Consider the following 22,261-nt stretch of genomic DNA (forward strand, 5'->3'; position numbering starts at 1 on the left):
TTTGATCTGTATTAACAATACACAAGACAAGTTTTTCCCTCAGTATATGCGACAACAGTATACAAATTTCAATGTCAAAATGCTGGAGGAACTCAGCAGGTCAGGCAGCATCTATGGAGGGGAATAAATGGTCAAAGTTTCGGGCTGATATCTTTAATCAGGACTTGATCAAATCCCTTGCATTAAACCAAGCCAAGTCAAGTTTAAAAACGCAGACACGAGGAAATCTACAGATGCTGGAAATTCAAGCAACACACACAAAAAATGCTGGTGAACGCAGCAGGTCAGGCAGCATCTATAGGAAGAGGTACAGTCGACCTTCTGGGCCGGGACCCTTCATCAGGACTAACTGAAAGAAGAAATAATAAGAGATTTGAAAGTCTTCCTCTTCCTATAGATGCTGCCTGACCTGCTGTGTTCACCAGCATTTTTTGTGTGTGTTGCTCAAGTGAAGTTTATGGTCATTTAACTATATGCTGGACATGTCTTCTGCCAAATGAGGTGTTTCTCCAAACCAGGGCGTAAAGTTTCAAAAATTGACTTAATTTATTCCTTACATACTTCACAAACATGAAGAGTAAAAATCTTTACGTTACATCTCCATCTAAATGTGCAAGGTGCAATCATAGTAACTTATAATAATTTATAATAAATAGAACAGTCAATATAATATAGAGTACATTCAAGTCAGCGTGAGTTTATCCGTCTGATTGCCTGGTGGAAGAAGCTGTCCCGGAGCCTGTTGGTCCTGGCTTTTATGCTGCGGTACTGTTTCCCGGATGGTAGCAGCTGGAATAGATTATGGTTGGGATGGCTTGGGTCCCTAACGATCCTACGGGCCCTTTTTACACACCTGTCCTTGTAAAGGTAAGGGGTGGGAAGTTCAAGGGGGATATTACAGGAAGGTTTTTTACTCAGAGAGTGGTTGGTGTGTGGAATGCACTGCCTGAGTCAGTGGTGGAGGCAGATACACTAGTGAAGTTTAAGAGACTACTAGACAGGTATATGGAGGAATCTAAGGTGGCGGCTTATATGGGAGGCAGGGTTTGAGGGTCGGCACAACATTGTGGGCTGAAGGGCCTGTACTGTGCTGTACTATTCTATGTTCTATGTTCTATGTTAAATGTCCTGGATCATGGGAAGTTCACATCTACAGATGCACTGGGCTGTCCGCACCACTCTCTGCAGAGTCCTGTGATTGATGGAAGTACAGTTCCCATACCAAGCAGTGATGCAGCCAGTCAGGATGCTCTCAGTTGTGCCCCTGAAGAAAGTTCTTAGAATTTGGGGGCCCATACCAAACTTCCTCAACCAACTGAGGTGAAAGAGGCACTGTTGTGCCTTTTTCACCACACAGCTGGTATGTACAGACCACGAAAGGACCTCGTGTGGATGCCGAGGAACTTAAAGCTGTTTACCTTCTCAAACGCAGATCCACTGATGTCAATAGGGCATCATTAGCCAGTCTCCATTCCTCCTGTAATCCACAATCAGCTCCTTCGTTTTTGCGACATTGAGGGAGAGGTTGTTTTCTTGACACCACTGTGTCAGAGAGATCACTTCTTCCTGTAGGCCACCTCGTTATTGTTTGAGTTAAAGCCAATCAATGTAGTGTCATCAGCAAATTTAATTAGCAGATTGGAGCTGTGGTGGCAATACAGTCATGGGTATACGGGGAGTAGAGGAGTAATACACAACACACATAACACACAATAATTTATGAAAGGAAGGATGAAATCTACAGTTGGATTACACATAAATAAACAAACTGAAGTGCATAAATTAAATATTGTAAGATACAGAACAGATTAACCAGTGACACCTCGAATGCCAGGGGGGAAAGATTGTTTCCCATCTTGACCGTTCTTGATTTTATGCACGCAAACACGGGGAATTCTGCAGATGCTGGAAATTCAAGCAACATGCATCAAAGTTACTGGTGAACGCAGCAGGCCAGGCAGCATCTCTAGGAAGAGGTACAGTCGACGTTTCGGGCCGAGACCCTTCGTCAGGACCAACTGAAAGAAGAGCTAGTAAGAAATTTGAAAGTGGGAAGGGGAGGGAGCGATCCAAAATGATAGGAGAAAACAGGAGGGGGAGGGATGGAGCCAAGAGCTGGACAGGTGATTGGCAAAGGGGATATGAGAGGATCATGGGACAGGAGGCTCAGGGAGAAAGAAAAGGAGGGGGGATAACCCAGAGCATGGGCAAGGGGTATAGTGAGAGGGACAGAGGGAGAAAAAGAAGAGAGAGAAAAAGAATGTGTGTATATAAATAAATAACGGATGGGGTACGAGGGGGAGGTGGGGCATTAGCGGAAGTTTGAGAAGTCAATGTTCATGCCATCAGGTTGGAGGCTACCCAGACGGAATATAAGGTGTTGTTCCTCCAACCTGAGTGTGGCTTCATCTTTACAGTAGAGGAGGCCGTGGATAGACATATCAGAATGGGAAAGGGATGTGGAATTAAAATGTGTGGCCACTGGGAGATCCTGCTTTCTCTGGCAGACAGAGCGTAGGTGTTCAGCAAAGCGGTCTCCCAGTCTGCGTCGGGTCTCCCCAATATATAGAAGGCCATATCAGGAGCACCGGATGCAGTATATCACCCCAGCCGACTCACAGGTGAAGTGTTGCCTCACCTGGAAGGACTGTCTGGGGTCCTGAATGGTGGTAAGAGAGGAAATGTAAGGGCATGTGTAGCACTTGTTCCACTTACAAGGATAAGTGCCAGGAGGGAGATTGGTGGGGGGGGATGGGGGGGATGGGGGGGAGACGAATGGACAAGGGATCAGGATTTCCTATCATAGAGGAGGCTGGATGGATGGGTGAGATTTTTTAATAATGCTAAGGGCCCCTCATTCACAGCACTCCTGATAAAAGTCCTCGATGGATGGTGGGAAGATCCCTGCAATCCTCTCAGCCATTCTCACGGTCATTTGTAGGGACTTCCAGTCCGATGGTCGGCTGCTCCCATACAGGATGGAGATGCAACTTGTCAGAACGATTTGGCCTAAACTCTGGTTCGGCCACACTTGAGTATTGTAATGCAGTTCTGGTTTCCCCAACACTGAGATGTTCCCACAACCTAAGGACTCTTCATTTCATGTTCTCAATATTTATTACTTGTTTATTTATCATTATTTTTACTTTTTAGTATCTGCAGAGTTTGTGGTCTTTTGCACATTGGTTGTTTGTCCATCCTGTTGGGTGCGGTCTTTCACCGATTCTGTTGTTTTTCGCTGTATTTACTGTGAATGCCCACAAGAAAATGAATCTCAGGGTTGTATATAGTGACATATATGTACTTTGATAATAAATTTACTTTGAAACAGCGTGTGCAGATTCACTGTTTAGATTCCAATGTTATAACAAAATCCACATCTCTGACAGTTGGCTGTAACGGATGTGGCTATAAAGTGCTGGAGACTTGGAATTCTTTCCTTGTGGGTGGGGTAACCTTTCTGTCTACTTGTCTTTCAGTGAAGCGTATCCACCCCCAGCACATGCAGCCTGGAGACAGCTCTGGGAGTTGTCTTTACGTGCTATAGTTAGGAGGTTTTGCCACCTACTGGTGTGGAGCAGTATCACAGCCATCTTCAACTCTCCTCCACACTTCCAATCTCACTGCAGACTGGACAAAATGAATCTGGCAAAGTGTGTGGTGTTTTTCTGATCACAAGTTGGGATCATCTACCCTCTTCTGAACGGTGGCGCAGTACTGTGGCAATTAGCCCAACGCTGCACCAATCACCAGCCTGGGATACCGCAATACTGTAGCAGTGGCCTAGGCACTTCTGGAGATTCACTTCCTGTCTCTGCTGTTTTATTAATGTACACTCAGTGGCCTATTTATCAGGTAAACCTTATTAATGCAAATACCTAATCAGCCAATCATGCAGCAGCAACTCAAAGCATAAAAGCATGTAGACATGGTCAAGAGGTTCAGTTGTCGTTTAGACCAAACATAAGAATGGGGAAGAAATGTGACTGCGCAATGATTGCTGGTGCCAGATGGGGTGGTTTGAGTATTTCAGAAACGGCCAATCTGGGATTCTCACATACAACAGTTTCCAGAGTTTACAGAGAATGGTGCAAAGAAAAAAACATTTAGTAAACTGCAGTTCTGTGGGTGAAAACGCCTTGTGAATGAATTCAGCTGAGAATGGACAGACCGGTTCAAGCTAACAGGAAGGGAACAGTAACGCAAATAACCATGTGTTACAACAGTGGTGCGAAGAAGAGCATCTCTGAACGCACAACACATCAAACCTTGAAGCGGATAGGCTACAGCAGCAGAAGACCATGAACGTACACTCAGTGGCCAAGAACTGAAAAGTCGATAGCAAGTGGTAGATCTTTGAGAACCCCCACTGCTCTCTTCTCACTGCTGCATTTGGGAAGGAGGTACAGGAGCCTCAGGTCCCACGCCACCAGGTTCGGGAACAGTCGCTACCCCTCAAACTATCAGGCTCTTGAACAAGTGTAGACAACTTCACTCACCTCAACACCGAACTGAATCCACAGCCTATAGCCTCACTTTCAAGAACTCTATGACTCATGTTGTCAGTATTATTTTGTGATTATTTATGTACCGTTTATTTTTTTTGTATTTGCACAATAGGCCTTCCTTTGCACATTGGTTGTTGGTTAGCCTTTGGTGTAGTTTGTCATTGATTCCGTAGTATTTCTTTGTTCTACTGTTAATGCCTGCAAGGAAATGAATCTCAAGGTGGTATATTTGCTTTGATGTCTTGTACTTTGAACACGGAAGGCATTGCACTTGTTTCTTCTACACAAGATGAAGAACTCTGGCCTTCAGCCCAGTGCGTCAGGCAAAGAGGCAGGTTCAACATTTCTCATCTGGGGCAGACTCAAACTAGAGGGGGCCGATTGGCCTCATCCGTTTCCACCACAAAAATATTCCCAATTTTTCAAATTCCAAGTTCTTGGAAACTCATCAACTAATCCCCAATGTTCCCTCTTCTGATACTGCGACCACGAGACCTAGGGTCAGCATTAGGCCATTCAGCCCACCAAGTCTGCTCCACCATTCTATCACGGCTCCTTTACTATCCCTCTCAACCCCATTCTCCTGCCGTCTTGACAAATCAAGAGGCTATCAACCTCCACTTAAAACATACCCAATAACTTGGCCTCAACAGCTGTCTGGGGCAGTGAACTCCACCAATTCACCACCTGCTGGTGAGATTCCTCCTTCAGAACAAGAGTTCACATCCTTTTTTAATGCCATGGACCCTTACCATTAACCGAGGGGTCCGTGGACCTCAGACTGTAGAGCATGGAATACCTTCTGAAGAATCAGTGATGCAGTCTTTCATTGATTGGTATTATGGTTATTATTCTATTGTTGAATTTATTGAGTATGCCCACAAGAAAATAAATCCCACAGTTGTATATGTACTTTGAATTTTGAAGGTATAACATTTAGATGGAGGATGGGTTGGAGATATAAATTTTGGATACAACAAAGGAAATGCCATTTGTTTTGTTGACATTGAGGAAAAGGTTGTCATAAAACCATGTCACTAAGCCCTCTATCTCCTCCAAGAGGATCACAACACAGGTTCGGGGGTCCAGCTCAGGGCTAACAACCCTGACCGGTCAGACAAAATTGTGACAGGAACAGCAATGCAGGATCTTTCTGCATCTGGGCACAATGGTACTGACAGACAGAGATGCAGGACTTTCACAGCTGTCCTAAACACCAGTAGGGATAACAGGCAACAAAAACAAAAACTTCCCATCTCTTGCTTGTACCCCAACGTTGTTATTTAAGATGCAGACCACTACAGTGGTATTATCGGGGGAAGAAAAAACTTGTAGATAAATGGTGTAAGTTGAGTGGGACTACAACCAGAGGTCGTGGCTTAAGGGTTAAAGGTGAAAAGTTTAAAGGGAACATGAAGGGAAACTCCATGAATGTGTGGAATAAGCTGGCACCACAAGTGGTCCATGTGAGCTCAATTTCAACGTTCAAGAGAAATCTGGATAGGTTTATGTGGTAGGGGTACAGAAGAAGGCGCAGGTTGTTGGGAATAGGCAGCTTAAATGGTTAAACATAGACTAGATGGGCCAAAGGGCCTGTTTTTGTGCTGTACTTTATGGCTCCAAATTCACGAGGTCACACAGTCGTGTGTGTACAGGGAGCAGAGTTGGGGGGAGGGGGGCTAAGGACATAACCTTGAGGACCAATGTTGAGAATAATTGTGATAACAGTGTTGCTGCCCATCCTTACTAACTGCAGTGTGCTGGTGATGTTACATTTCATTTACTGGACTGATAAACTAATATTCCACAGAACAGAGTTCAAATCCCACTACGGCAAATGAATTTTAAACAGTGCGACAAAACTAGAGGATCGTCTCTTCCTGAAGAGCGTGGAATAATTTCTGAAGGTATCCTATTCAGATTTAGAACCTTGCCATTGCGACCCACTCCTACTTTCGAGTCCAAATGCACAGAAGTCAAGCTGGAGGGCATTAAACTCTGGGTCAAGGTCACAACCTGAGGCAGCATCACCCATGAGTCAGAAGCATTGGACTGAGAATCTTCAGCCAAATGTTGTGTTAGGAAGATGACGAACTCGACCAAACATCCCCATAACAACCACGAAAACAAGGTTTTATTACAAACGTACTTTAATGACTTTGAATGAACATTTACAGTGAGATAGCACACCCAGCTGTGCTGGAGACAGTCCCTGCTCCAATATAAACACAAAATGTACCCCTAACTGTACATCATAAGCCTAACCTAACAATAGTTAAAGGTGAATGATTAAAAGAGTTCGGGTGGTCAATGGTGCTGGGGAGAACTGGGAAACAGATGGCGAGGTGGAGTTGAGGAGGTCAGAAAGTCACGTAAGTCCCAAAGCTGGCACCTTCTTGCAATTTGTGGCCAGCCCTGGGTTAGGCACAAAAGCTACTTTTAACTGCTCGACAGTGAACACAAGTCAATGCTTTACCCCTCCAGTGCCAAAATACTATAGAAGACTTGACTGGTACATCCCACCACAAGATGGTGTTCACTTCGGGCAGAAGGTCCCGGACACAGAAGGGAAGCGGACAGAGTTTGATATCTTTATTCCTTTGGGACTGGGGCTTCCTCTTCTTGACCTTGAACTTTCAACCCTTCAACCAAATCTCTGCAAGACTCCAAGGAGCACCTTCAGGAAAGATACCCTCAAACATCACTTTCCAGGGCTGGGAGGTGACACGCCAGCTCTGGTCTGCATTGACTGGTGGAGTATTGCCGAGGAACAGACTGGCATGGTCGAGCAGTGGACTGGCCAATCCCAGTGTACAATGGCGCCTATGGTCTGCGGTGAGCATTGCATTCTGGTCTGTGTTGCCCAGTAAAAGGGGGGGGGGGAGAAAAGAATCCCTCATTGTTACAACCACATAAATAGCGGGATCCATCTTCTACTTCACCCAAGCACCCAGGACATCCCAAAGCAAACAGAACAGTGAAATGATCAAAATCTTTGGCTATCAATCATCAAGCATCATGAAATTATGGTAATCGAGCACCCTCAGGACTGTGGAGATGCCAGAATGGATTTATATCCTGCACCCTTACTGTTTGAGATGGTGTAAATGGAAAACAGGCTCCAAACACCCAACATGTACAGCCCATGCATTCAAGGGAGTGTTTGGGAGACCTCTGCGACAGCTTTGCCATTTCCCTCAGGGGCCTTCTCCCGGAAGGGATACGTTTGTGACAATACGGTTCGCACCGCACTTTACGGTGCGGACGACCCAGGTTCAATTCCTGCTGCTGCCTGCAAGGAGTTTGTATATTCTCCTCGTGACCATGTGGGTTTCCTCCAACAGTCCAGGGACGTACTGGTTGGTAGGTTAATTGGTCATTGTAAATTGTCCTGTGATTAGGCCAAGATTGAATTGGGGGATTGCTCGAAGGGCTGATAGGGCCTATTCCGCGCTGTATCTCAGTAAAATTTGAAAAATATATCATTTCATCTTGGAGAAATCAGAATAACCGAGCGAAACAGCTGCATTTCAGACTTACGAACTCTTCAGATTACGAGGGATTCTCTGGAGCAGAAGTCTGGCGTAACCTGGGCAGGACAGGTAATTGGCTTTCCGGTGAGCCCAGAAAGCTTGCGGGAAGTACGGGAATTGGCCAGTGACACAGTGGAGGAGGCCCACTGTTCACCGGGGGAGCGAGCACGGTGATGGCAGCACCAATCAAGTGGCCTGTTATTCACTGACCAATCAGGAATGGAATTAGCCACACCCAGACATCCCCAACTAGTCACAGGCAAGTCAGCAATTGGACAACACTGGAGGGAGACTCGGAACAAAATGTACAACTTGGCAAGAACATGAATCAACAGGGAAGCTCATAAGATGTCAAGATGCTCTGCTAAGGGGCTGTTAAAGGCTGGAAATGTGGGAATGTAGAAGTTTGCATTGGGACAATTCCACACACACCTCCCCCAGCCTCCTAATCCTGGCCCCTCATGTCAACATTCTTGTCTCTGTCGGATGCTAAGGGAGGGAAATGATAATGCGAATGGTCACTGGAGTCTGCACACACACCCAGGGGCAGCCAATGTGAAGCCCAATGCTGGTGTACAACAGGAGTAGGTTAATTCCGTCCAGGAAGGCAGTTGCAATTAGAAATGGGTACAAAAGGGGGCTTGCAAATCCCAAGGAATGGCACATGAAGGATGGGGGCGAGATGGGAAACTGAGAGCTGGAAACATCTGCAGAATCCTGTAATGACCAATGTTGTAGAAAGACATCAGGCACTTGGGTAGCAATTGGCCTGTCCTGTTTACAGTCTCAACAGGAAATTCTGACCGCAGCTACGGATGGCAGTAGCGGGAGCGGGAATCCCACTTGACAAGCACCAGGAATGACAGAATTCCGGGACCAGAGGAATGCTATGGTCATGGATCAACACTGTCACCTTAGCCTTTGTCCAGCTCTTCACCACTGTTCCCTCTAAGCTACACGGCCGCACAGTAACCACAATGCTTCCATGTACATAGCCGTCGTTGCCGCGCAATTTCATGTAATTTTCTTATACGTAATGTTTTATTAAAGTGCCACGCAGTGTTCAGGCAGTGTAAAAATTTCCTGCTTAGAGCAACGGTTGGTCCACACAGCTGTTTAAAAATAAATTAGAGAGAATGTTGCTCCTCACCCCTTACTGTAACCAAGCCAGAGGCCTTCTGTAGCTTTAGAGGCAACTTCAAGTGTCAATCACCCTGGATAACAATTCATTCCCCATTACAATAATCTTCGAGGCAACTTTGCGACAGTGACCAGGAGCAGGCACTCTATATCCGGAGAAGTGAAGTTGGTCCAAAAAGGGACTACTTCTCTTGGCACAGGCCTTATCCAACGAGGGAGCAATTGATAGTAACCATCCTACTGTCCTGTCAAGCAGAGGTGTTGGGGAACAGGTGCCATCCATTGGGTCATGTGGTTGAACAGTAGAACTCTCCACACTGCCCCAGTCATATACCAAACCTGTTAGTGTAACCCCACCTCGACTACACAAGATCATGTGCCGAAATGAAAACAGTTAGTCTTGCCAGGGTCCTCAGCACTAGGGTGGCCATAGAGTCACAGAGCTTGGCATCAGGCCCTTCAGCCCATCTGACCCACGCTGACCAAGATTCCCACCTCATCCATTCCCATTTGCCTGCACTTGGCCTACATCCCTCTAAACCAGGGGCTCCCTCAACTGGGACCCATTCCACTGAGCAAAAGGTCCATGGACCCCAGACTGGGAACACCCTGCTCTCAGCCGCGTACCTGCCCAAGTTCCATTTAAAAATTGTTCATGTACCTGCCTCAGCCAGCTCGCTCCATAAACTGACCGCCTTGTGGGCGAAACAAGTTGCCTCTCAAATTCGTATTAAATCTCCCCCCCCCCCACCCTAATCTCATGTCCTCTATTCTCGATTCCCCACCAGCCGGGGGGGGGTTTCTTGTCACTTCGATCTGTTGTGCAAAGGAAGCAGAGACCCACAGCAGCCAATGCCAATGCTTTGTGGGCCTCGTGACCTATTCCTCACTTCCTGAACATCAAGGTCTTGTAGGGTTAACATGCAAAGCCCCTTTGAGAAAGACAATAAGGTTTAAAGCAACAAGTGACCCGTAGTGTCAATTACAGTAGGACAAAGTTGACCTTGGTACATCTCTCCTCCGACCCCTAATACCTTCCCCTAACAGTTACAAAAAAAAAAATCCCCCACCCTCTCCAGCATTCCTGGCTTCATATTCCCAGAGGAATTCCCCTGTATTCCAGCCACTCAGAAAGGAATAGGTCACTGGAGATATTCCTTATTCCCCACCCACCACCCCCACCCCCCAAACCACCACCACCATCACCCCATAGAAAGAGATGTCTGCTTGGAAACGGATTGAACCAGTCACCGGGCACGGTCTCCCAAGCAGCAAACGTGGACCCACTCAACAGAGCCACTCGCAGAGTGCCATTGCTGAGCTGGTGGGCAAGGTGAGGGAGGGTGATCTTTAGCTGTTCCACGATGGTCACTGGGTTCCAGAGGGTGGGGGGGGGAAGTGGGGTGGGGGCGTCGGCAGATGCTGTGGAGGAAGACAAAAGGAGCGGATGTCCCGAGGCTCCGGCTTGAAGCAAAGCCAACTCGCGCCAAGGGGGCAAAGTCGGGCTCACAGGAGGACGCATGGACAACCGTTAGATTCCCCCTTCGTGGGCTTGGGCTGTGGGCTCGGGGGGCTTTCAAGCTCCTGGAACTTCCTGTGGGAAGAAATTTTAAAAAAAGATCAAAGCTATACAACGTTAGCATTTATTTTGAGAGGTGTAAAATATAAAAGCAAGCATATAAAGCGTTGATTACATCACGCTCAGAGTATCTTGGCCAGATTTGGGCATCACATCTGAGAAAGGATGTGTTGGCCCCTTGGAGGTTCACGAGAATGATCCCAGGAATGAAAGGGTTAACATATGAGGTGCATTTGATGGCTCTGGGCCTGTACTTGCTGGAATTTAGAAGAATGGCGGGGGTGGGGGGGATCTACTAAATATTGAAAGCCCTGGGTCGGGGGTTCCCAACGTTTTTTTATGACATGCACCCCTACCATGTCTTCTCCAGAGAGCCATAAAATACAGAAAACCATGAGCAGTTGAGAGATATCCACTCTACCTTCCCCTCCACCACATAAAAAAAACAAACTCCCAAACCCCCCCAACCCTTCCCTCACACAAAAACCAACAGATTACCCAAACTTTCAGCCTGCCAATCAGCATCAGGAAAAGAATGGGGGAAGAACATGAAAATCAACATAGAACTTTAGAGGCCACTATGTACTACAGTCCAATCCATAAATCTCAGAATTTCAACGACACCCCCAAGAGCATCAGGATCTATCAGACCCCTCACCACCGAGAGCATCAGGACCCAGCGGCCCCTCCAAGGCCTCAAGGCACCGAGTTATGCGCGAGGCCGAACAGGGTGCAACTCTGCTCATTGCTGCAGAGGAGAATGAGGAGGCAATGTTATAGAGGGGTGTAAAATCATGAGGGGCGTAGATAGGGTCAACGCACACACAGTATTCCACCCCCCACCATCCCCCCCAGAGTTGACGAAGCAAGAACTGGAGGGGATTGGATCAATGTGAGAGAGGAGAGAGCTAAAAGCATCTGGATGGAGGGGCCAACCTTCTCTCCCAGGTGGTGGTCAGTATATGGCAAGAACTTCCAGAGGAAGTGGTTGAGCAGGGTACATTAACACGGGGGTCCCCAACCTTTTTTGCACTGCGGACCGGTTTAATATTGACAATATTCTTGCCGACCAGCCGACTGGGTGGGGGGGGGGGAGCGGGGGTGTTCAAGTAGGGTTATACTCACCTCAACATGTCTTTTACAGTTAGGGTTGCCAACTTCCTCACTCCCAAATAAGGGACAAAAGTAGCAGTCAAATCCCGGGACACTTTACCTCAGGAAAGACTACCATGACCATGAGCCTTGTGCGGGCACCTGTGTGCGCTTGTGTGACGTGCACATATATGTGACGTGCACTTGCACATACGTGCCGATTTTTTTTCCCACAAATTGGTTTTGACTTAATCTTCCCGACTACACTGTACATACATTATTTCTACTTTATATAGGTTGTGTACTTGTCATATCTGCTTTTACTATATGTTAGTGTTATTTTCAGTTTTATGTGTTATTTGGTATGATTTGGTAGGTTATTTTTTGGATCTGGGAACACCCAAAAATTTTTCCCATATAAATTAATGGTAATTGCTTCCTCGTTTTACGTCATTTCGGCACGAAAGGTTTCATAGGAACGCTCTACCTTAGCGGGGGAAATACGGGACAAGGGCGGTCCCGTATGGAACAGACCAATTTAGCCCAATGTACGGGATGTCCCGGCAAATACGGGACAGTTGGCAACCCTATGTTCAAGTTCAACAGTGCGTGAGAGGGAATGAGGAAATGTGCAGCTGACTCACATCGTTTCCTCGCGGCCCGGTAGCACACGCTTTGCGGCCCTGTGGTTGGGGACTGCATTAACACATACAAATGGTAATTGGACAGGTACGTGGATAGAAAAGGATGGAATGTGGGCAAAAAGCAGGCAAATGGGACTACCTCAGATGGAAACCTTGATCATCATGGGCCGGTTATAGGCCAACAGGCCCACTTCTGTAATGTGTGACCCTTATGGGCCTAATTGGATCATTTCTCCTTCTGCAACTAACCCACCCTCCCCCGGCACCCAGTAACGTACTGAGACTCACCGTGGAGTGGTTAAAGAGCTTACCGTATCGCTCGCACGAGATTGTGGAATGCGTTATCTACGTTCAACCGTATTTTGGCAGAGGCCTCCAGATAGGTTACTTTGAGTTGCCGGGCCAGACTGTCAGATTCTTCTTTTGTCACCTGCAAAACCAGCAGTTACTTATCGACTTGATACGTGTCCCCACCTCCTCCCCCCCACCCCCATCAGATCTGCTCGCCCGGGCAAGACCAACCTGTCGCTGGTGTTCGAGGTCAGCCTTGTTGCCAATGAGGATCATGGGAAACTCGTCCCTGTCTTTCACGCGCAAAATCTGCCGGTGGAACTTGCTGATCTCGTCAAAGCTGCAGAAGAAACGGGGGGCAAGGTTTTGATTTGGGATTTGCAACCTGACGGAAGCACAGTGAGGCCCAGAGGTTGTGCGGGAACGAAGAACGTAACAACTCAGTACAAGCCTTGTCCGCACACCATGCTGTGCCAAACTTTTAACCCACTCTAAACTCAATCTGAACCTTCGCTCCCACATAGCCCTCCATTTTTCTATCATTCACATGTCTGTCTAGGAGTCTCTTAAATGTCTCTAATGTATCTGCCTTGTTTCTATCCCTCAACCATCAGGCTCTTGAACAAAAGAGGATAATTACACTCATCTATTGAGATACTCCCACAACCGATGGTCTCACTTTGAGGACTCTGTCTTGTTATTTCATGGTCTCGTTATTTATCTATAGTTGCATTTCAGCAGTTTGGTGTCTTCTATGGTCTTGCTCTTTCACTGATCCTGTTTAGTTACTACTCTTTGCTAAGTATGCCCACAGGAAAAAATCTCAGGGGTGTATGCAGGGACAATTTTACTTTCAACTTTGGAGGAGGTCCAAGGATTTCCATAGCCCATGTGGACAGGGGATTCTACAGACAACAGGGAGGCTGTCCAAGATATGTTAATGGGGAGTGGAGTCTCAGAGAGACACTGGAAATTAGTGGGGAGGTATTTCTCGCTAGCTTTCTCTCCTCTAGTCCAAATGCTCCTCTCTTGTCTCATAGTGCTAATGCACCCAAGGAGGGAATTTGAAACCCCACATATTAGTCAAAGCTCTTGTGGAGGAAGCTCTGATGATGGCTGAACTGGTAAGCCAATGGGGAAAGTGAATCCAATCCTGTTCTCTCTCCCCAAATTCTGAAGTCCAACACAAAACTGTTGATGACTAGGTGGCATTTGGAGATTCCCCTGGTGTTCCCGGGAATGCAAGACCGACCTTCAAGGATTCAATCTGACTAGCATCCAGTGGGATTCCAGCTTTCTCTTTGCGTTGCCTTGGAAACAAAGGGACCTGACTGTAAGAAAGTGGGGATGGGACAGACATCTGTCTGAGGTCACACTAAATCCTTCTGGAACGAGGTCAATTAGACCTGGGAATCCCAACGGGAAGCTTGGGTTGAATCCAGAGAGGCACATTGCAGGAGGGAGGATATTCAGCCCATCTTGGTCACACTGGCCCCTTGTCTATCCCATATCCATAAAAATCAGTCAAGCCATTCACAGGAATGGATTCATGTGCCCGTGTAGGATTTTTATTTTAATATTATACTTCGCTTATTCTCATTTTCATTAATTGGGTACTCTTAATCTGGAGATGGTCAGTAATCTGTTTAATATTGATTGAGGTATTGTATAGAAGAACATCTCTTTAGAGCAGAGATGAGGAGGAGTTCCTTTTGCCAGAGAGTGGTGAATCTGTGGAATTCATTGCCATGGGTGGCTGTGAAGGCCAAGTCGCTGGGCATATTTAAAGTGGAGGATGATAGGTTTCTGATCGGTAAGGGTGTCAAAGGTTACAGAGGGTTTGAGAGGGATAATAAATCAGGCATGATTGAAAGGTGGAGAAAACTCGATGGGCTGAATGGCCTAATTGCTCCTATGTCTTATGGACTTACAAAGGAGTTGTCAAGCAGACACGATGGGCTGAATGGCCTAAATCAGCTCCTGTGTTTTATGGTCTTATAAAGGAATGGCAGAGCAGACTCGATGGATTAAATGGTTTTATTCTGCTCCCATATTTTATGGTCTTGTGGCCTGACAGCAGCAGTACCCAAAAGGCCACAGGTCAAAGGGCAGCAAAGTGGACACCAAATGGATCTATTGACTGGGCTTCCCCCTCCTCTGTGGAACAGGGCACACAACCACCAAGTCACCAGGGGGGAAAACAGACTTTTCTGCACAGAAACACCACTGGAATAAGAAAGGCAGAAGATCTTACCTTCCCCGATCGTTGATGGCAAAGACGAGAAGGAAACCCTCGCCTGACCTCATGTACTGTTCCCTCATCGCACCAAATTCCTCTTGGCCAGCAGTGTCCAGAACTGAGAAGAAAGGTTTCGAAGAGAATGGGGAGAAAGCCTGGGTCAGTGTTGGAGATAGGCATTGTCGACAAGGTCAACACATAACGTCTGTCCCAAGAAGATGCTGACAAGGCACCTTCTGGGGCAACTAAATACGAATCAGTAGATCACCAGGCCCCTTCAGAGGGCAGACACAGGGCGGTGCAGTGGATGGTTTGCTGCTCAATCCATGTTATTGTTTTTTTTTATTCCCAATCCTGTGATAATTTTCTGAGAAACTGCATATATTTCAATGCAAGGAGCATTGTAGGGAAAACCAATGAACTTAGAGCATGGATCAGCATGTGGAATTATGACATTGTAGCCATTAGTGAGACCTGGTTGTAGCAGGGGCAGGATTCCAGGGTTCCGTTATTTAGGACGTGATAGAGTGGGAGGGATTAAAGGAAAAGGATTGGCATTACCAGTCAGGATTAGCAGTGACCCAGTCAGGATATACTAGAGAGCTCATCTAGTGAGGCTTCATTAGCAGAAGTGAGGAATAAGTAAGGTATAACCACATTAATGGGATTATATTTTAGAGCACCCAACAGTCCAAGAAGCAAATTAATAGAGATCACAGATTGGTGCAAGAAACATGTGGTATGATAGTAGGTGATTTTAACTTTCCACATATTGACTGGGACTCCCATACCGTAAAAGGCTGGATGGGAAAGAGTTTGTCAAATGTGATCAGGAAAGTTCCCTGAATCAAAACATAGAGGTCCCAACTAGACAGAATGTGATACTAGATCTCCTGTAGGGAATGAGACAGGGCAGGTGACAGAAGTTTGCGTAGGGGAACAATTTGCATCCAGTGATCATAGTGCATAACAGGTATAAGCAGTCAGGAAGAAATGAGGTTCTTAATGAGTGTAAGAAATGCAAGAGAAAACTCAAGGAAGTCAGGAGGGCTTAAAAAAGACATGAGGTTTCTCCAGCAGACAAGGTGAAGGAGAATTCTAATGGCTTCTACAGATATATTAAGAGCAAAAGCAGTAGAACAGAGGGATCTGGGAACATAGGTTCATAATTCCTTGAAAGCGGCGCTACAGGTTGTTGGGGTTGTCAAGAAAGCTTTTGGCAATTGGCTTTCATAAATTAATGTATTGAGTACAGAAATTGGGATGCTATGTTGAAGTTGTATACTGTTTGGTGAGGCCTACTTTGGAATATTGTGTCTAGTTTTGGTCACCAGCCTACAAATGTAAATAAGACAAAGAGTGCAAAGAAAATTTCCAAGTTGGGACTTGAGGACCTGAGTTATAAAGAAAGATTCAATGGGTTAGAACTTTATTCCCTGGAACATAAAAGACTGAGAAGAGATTTGATATAATTTTGTATACTTCTGATAGAGTAAATGCAAGCAGGCTTTTTCCACTGAGGTTGGGTGAGACCAGAACTAGAGGTCATAGTTTAAGGGGGAAAGGTGAAAAGTTTAAGGGAGACAAGAGGGGGAATTTCTTCACTCATGGTGGTGAGAGTGTGGAACAAGCTGCCAGCACAAATAGTGAATGCAGGACCTAATTCAATATTTAAGAGAAATTTGGATAGGTTTAGGTCAATGGGATGAGACAGATTAATGGTCAGCACAGACTAGACGGGCTGAAGGGCCAGGGGACCAGGAAGGGATCGGAAGTGAAGGGGAGGGTCACTGTTGGATCCGGATGTTCCTGCGATCCAGAGGGCCTTCAGAAATTAAGAATCAGGCATAAAACTTGCTGCTGACAATCATTTTATCAAGCTTTACAAGAGCCAAAACAGGAGGGAAGAAACTTGAAACCAGGGTATGAGGAACGAGGAAAAAAGTAGTAGTGTGGTCTTCTTGCACAAGACTACTGATAACATAAAATTCCATTGAAATTCCAACAGATAACAGTCAACCTATCAAATAGCCAGATTTGTGTAATGCGACACTCACCACAGAAACCAAAAAAACTTTCCAGAGAAATAGAGACAACTGTAACCACTGAAAACTCAACAAAAAACCGCACAGATCCAGGTGATTGTATAGAAATACAAACAAGCACGAGGAAGTTAAACTACAAGAAAAATAATGATTCTGTACCACAACCCAACAGCCACCAAATCCTTGGGCAGTTCAGCTGATTGCATTCTTGACTGAGAAAGCAAAACACAGCCCAGCACCCAAGCAACACAGACAAAACGCTGGAGGAACTCAGCAGGCCAGGCAGCATCTATGGAGAGGAGGAAAAAAAGGTACAGTCGACATTTCGGGCCGAGACCCTTCGGCAGGACCCAAGTACTGGGGGAAAGCAACACTGCCCACCAACCCAACTACAACCTGTGCTGTGTCACAGGAGGCTCAACCACACAGAGGTCCATCACTGACACATCCAGGTAGGCACTGCATTCAGCATTCGGACAGTAATTAGGCAGGTGGGCATCTGTACTCAGGTAACAGAGGAGCCTGCTGACAGCCACATTCTAGGCCGCAGGAGTACGTGCTGAGGGACGAACTCTGCTATTCAGCCGACTCTGATTCTGTAGTTGTAGTTAGTTAGGAGGAAATAGTGCACAGGAATAGGTCCTTCAGACGACTGAGCTCATGTCAATCACATACCCATTTATACTAATACTATCCAACCCATTTTATCATAAAGATTAGCTTTATTTGACACGTGCATCTGAGCATACAGTGGAATGCATCAACGACCAACACAATCTGGAAGTGTGCTGGGGGCAGCCCGCAAGGCGCCAACACAGCATGCCCACAAATAACTAACCCTCAGCAGTACGTTGGAACGTGGGAGGAATCGCACGCACAGAGAGAGAGAGAGAGATAGAAATCATACAAACGTATTGCACTGTGCAGAGGTCTTTATATATAGCGAGGGCACCCAAGACTTTTGCACAGAACTGTATTTGTCAGCATGGAGCAGAGAGCGAGATTGTAAATCCAGCGGGAGCAAAATTTGGGAATAGCAAGGCTGGAGTGCCGCGGAGGAGTGGGGAGGGGATGTGGGACAGGTGGCAGTGAGGGAGTGTCCGGGGGGGGGGGGGGGATGGCACGAGTGCAGACACACCCAGCTCTGAGACACCAGGCAAGGTCATTTGATTCCAAACAATCGGTTTAATGATCATTACAGAATGTCTCTCTGGTGCTTCCCTCACCCCTACCCTCTTCCCAACCATGATTCAATTCAAGAGGGCTAAAAGAAGTTGCTCTAGCAGACACGAAGGAGAATTGTGAAGGATTTTTAAGGGCAAAAGAATTGCAAGGGCCAAAACTGGTCCTCTGGAAGACCAGATTGGTAATCCATGTGAGGAGCCAACCCAGATGGGGGAGATCTCAAATAAATCTTTTGCATCTATGTTTACTCAGTAAACGGTCACAGAGTCGATAGAAGTGAAGCAAAGAGGCATTAACTTCATGGACCCTGTACAGGTTACAGAGAAGGAGGTGTATGTTGTCCTGAGGCAAATCAGTGTGGATACATCCCCAGGGCCTGACAAGGTCTTCCCTCGGACCCTACAGGAGGCAAGTGCAGTAATTGCCGGGGCCCTAGCAGAGATATTTAAATCGTCCTTAGCGACGGAGAGGGGTACCAGAGGATTGGAGGTTGGCCATATTGTTCCAATGTTCAAAAAAGGCTCTAAACATAAACCAGAAAATTTTAAGGCCGGTGAGTCTAACGCAAGTTGTGGTAAAGTTATTGAAAGGTATTCTAAGGCAGGGGTTCCTAACCCTTTTTTGCACCGCGGACCAGTTTAATATGGACAATATTCTTGCGGACTGGCCGACCCGGGTGGGGCGGGGGGGGGGGTCAAGTTCAACAGTCCGTGACAGAGAATGAGGAAAGGTGCAGCTGACTCATATCATTTCATATCGCCAAATCATATCGCTTCCTCACGGTCTGGTAACACATGCTTTGCGGCCCGGTGTTTGGGAACCACTGATCTAAGGGACCGGATATACAAGTATTTGTCAGATTTGTCTGATTAAGATTTGTCAGCATGGCTTCGTGCATGATAGGTCACGTCTAACCAATCTTATACAGTTTTTCGAGGAAGTTACCAGGAAAGTGGATGAAGGCAAGGCGGTGGATGTTGCCCACATGGACTTTTAGCAAGGTATTTGACAATGTCCCACATGGAGGTTGGTCAAAAAGATCTAGTCGCTCGGCATTCAAGACGAGGTGGTAGATTGGATTAGGCATCAGCTTTGAGGGAGAAGCCAGAGTTGACGTAGAGGTTGCCTCGCTGACTGGAGGCCTGTGACTAGTGATGGGCCACAGGGATCGGTGCTGGGTCCTTTGTTATTTGTCATCTATATCAATGATCTGGATGATAATGTGGTTAACTGGGTAGGCAAATTAGCGAATGACGCCAAGATTGGGGGTGTAGTGGACAGTGAGGAAGGCCATCGTGGCCTGCAGAGGGATCCACGTCAGCTGGAAAAATGGGCTAAAAAATGGCAGATGGAATTTAATGCAGGCAAGTGCAAGGTGTTACACTTTGGTATGCCCAAACAGGATAGGTCTTACACAGTGAACGGCAAGGCACTGAGGAGTGTGGTAGAACAAAGGGATCTGTGAGTACAGGTCCACTATTCACTGTAAGTGGCATCACAGGTAAATAGGATTGTAAAAAAAGCTTTTGGCACGTTGGCCTTCATTAATCAAGGTATTGAGTAAAGGGGTTGGGATGTTATTTAGAAGCTGTATGAGACATTGGTGAGGCCCAGTTTGGAGTACTGTGTGCAGATTTGGTCATCTACCTACGGGAGAGATGTAAACAAGCTTGAAAGAGTACAGAGAAAATTTACAAGGATGTTGCCGGGGTCTGGAGGACCTGAGTTATAAGGAAGGATTGAATAGGTTAGGACTGTATTCCTCAGAATGTAGAAGGCTGAGAGGGAGATCTGATAGAGGTATAAAAAAAAATTGAGGGGTATAGATAGGGTAAATACAAGCAGGCTTTTTTCCACTGAGGTTGGGTGGGACTACAACTAGAGGTCATGGGTCAAGGGTGAAAGGTGAAAAGTATAAGGGGGAACACGAGGAGAAACTTCTTCACTCAGAGGGTGGTGAGAGTGTGGAACGAGCTGCCAGTGCAGGTGGTGCGTGTCAGCTCGATTTCAACACGCAAGAGAACTTTGGTTTGGTACATGGATGGTAGGGCTATGGGGGGCTGTGGTCCCAGTGCAGGTCGATGGGAGTAGGCAGCTTAAATGATTCGGCATGGACTAGATGGGCCAAATGATCTATTTCTGTGCCGTACTTCTGTACGACTCTGATTCCCCTCTCCCTGCCCCCTTCCCACTCTCAGTCCACAACAGAGACCCATATCAGAATCAGGTTATCATCACTCACATATGTCATGAAATTTGTTTTTTTTTGCGGCAGCAGTACAGTGCAATACATAAAATCACTACTGTACTGGGCAAAAGTCTTGGGCTCCCCAGCTATAAATAAGTGCCTGTGTATTACAGACATTGGTGGGAACTCGTCTTCCGATCACTAACAGTACAAAACGTTACACTAACTGCTGCGCTCCCACATCCTTCCCAGATTCCCAGCAGCGCCAGAGGGTTAACCCCCCCGACAATCCTCGCGCCGTTGAGATGTGGGAGGAGACCCGCGTAGGGAGTGCACAGGCCCGTGACGCACCCACCAGCAACAGCCCTCACTCAACGCTGCTGTTTAGTGCGCTGACAACCACTGCTATCGCCTGAGGGACGGTAACGGGCTAAAACTGCCTCTTGGCCGTCGGCTACAGCTCAAACGCAACGTCATTGACCGCAAAGAGCCGGGGGGCATCGCGAGGGAACGCAAACGCCTCACAGAACGGCGAAGATAAACCATTCTGTGCTTTTGTGATAGACAGAGGGGAAAAAATCCGGTCTGCAGCACATTAAAGTAACTTTTGCTAGCACAGACAAGTTTCAGACGTGGTCTCCATGGTTACAGCTAAGGAAGTTACCCCACGCTGACAGAATTAAAATTCCTTCATGGTGAAGATATGCACAGCGCAAGGAGGGAGCCGGAAAAACAGAATCTTTCTTGATGAGTAATAAGACTATTACTCACTCAGAGGGGCTTGGAAACCAGACCGAGCTCACTGCCACACACGCACACACACACACACACACCCCCATATACACACACGCATGCACCCCTACACACACACGCACACCTACTCCTATTACACACGCAGACGCACACCCACCCCTACACATGCACGCACCCCCTCGTAAACACAGACACATGCACATACACCACCCTTTTTACACAGACTCACACATGGACACACAGAACAAAATGCACATCAATACCCCCTCAATTACACGCTTGGACAGAACTACAGACACCCAATTCCACCACACACACACCCCTCCCTCCTCCACTCCAGTCTCCCCAACTTTTTAAATTAAGAGTGCCCAACACTAAATCCAGAAGGGAGAGGTTTCGAATCCCTACCAAACCCAGTCTGCTAAAAATTCTCTCTACTAAAAATCACAATGATTCCCCAAAGCGCTGTCGCCCTCTCCGGTAACTGACAACTCCAACCCAGGGCCTGGTCTCCACGGCTCAGGAACATTCAGGAGCCTGAGCCATGAGGTCATTCACCACAGCTCACCCACACAGGCAGCACGTTCCATGTTAGAACACGAAATCAGAACGGCAGGCTGCCCGTGTTTCACTTAATCATTCGCAGGCAGGCTCTCACACAGCTTCACAGCCCTCCTCTCTTTTATAAATTAGTGCCTGATTTACAGCTGGACGCACCCCATCTGAATACAAATACTGCGCACACGTACACACCCACACACTCGCATCGTCTCCCCCAGCATTGCTCGACGCAGCATCAGAAATAGCAATTAACCAAGTGTGCCCTGAAATTTATTTTAGAGAGGCAGCTTGGAGCAAGCCTCTCCTGCCCTTTGAGCTACATCGGCCATTATTGTGCTTTTCCGCACCTTGCGCCACATCGGGGGGCATTTTTTGCTGTTTTCTTAGTAGTTGTCTGGTTTTTTCGACACTCAATCCAGCACGGGCAGAAAGCGTGCAAGGAGCTGCCCAGATTTGAACCCGGGACCATTCGCCTCACAGTCTGGTGCTGATGCCACTACACC

At 46.8% G+C, this 22,261-nt stretch overlaps 1 protein-coding gene across 1 annotated transcript in view; it reads right to left on the minus strand.

Moving 5' to 3' along the window:
• Positions 1 to 6,652: 6,652 nt before the first annotated feature.
• LOC134354094 (ras-related protein R-Ras2-like) overlaps positions 6,653 to 22,261 on the minus strand; it is a 63,051-nt gene continuing 47,442 nt past the window's right edge. Inside the window, exons 3-6 of the mRNA XM_063062846.1 lie at positions 15,042 to 15,144; positions 13,019 to 13,127; positions 12,808 to 12,926; positions 6,653 to 10,775 (exon numbers count right to left, since the gene is read on the minus strand). Of these exons, the coding sequence (XP_062918916.1) occupies positions 10,688 to 10,775; positions 12,808 to 12,926; positions 13,019 to 13,127; positions 15,042 to 15,144 (419 nt within the window). The 3' untranslated portion in view covers positions 6,653 to 10,687. The remainder of the gene's footprint in view (positions 10,776 to 12,807; positions 12,927 to 13,018; positions 13,128 to 15,041; positions 15,145 to 22,261) is intronic.

This window comes from Mobula hypostoma, chromosome 11 (genome assembly GCF_963921235.1).
Source record: "Mobula hypostoma chromosome 11, sMobHyp1.1, whole genome shotgun sequence".
Classification (NCBI taxonomy): domain Eukaryota; kingdom Metazoa; phylum Chordata; class Chondrichthyes; order Myliobatiformes; family Myliobatidae; genus Mobula; species Mobula hypostoma.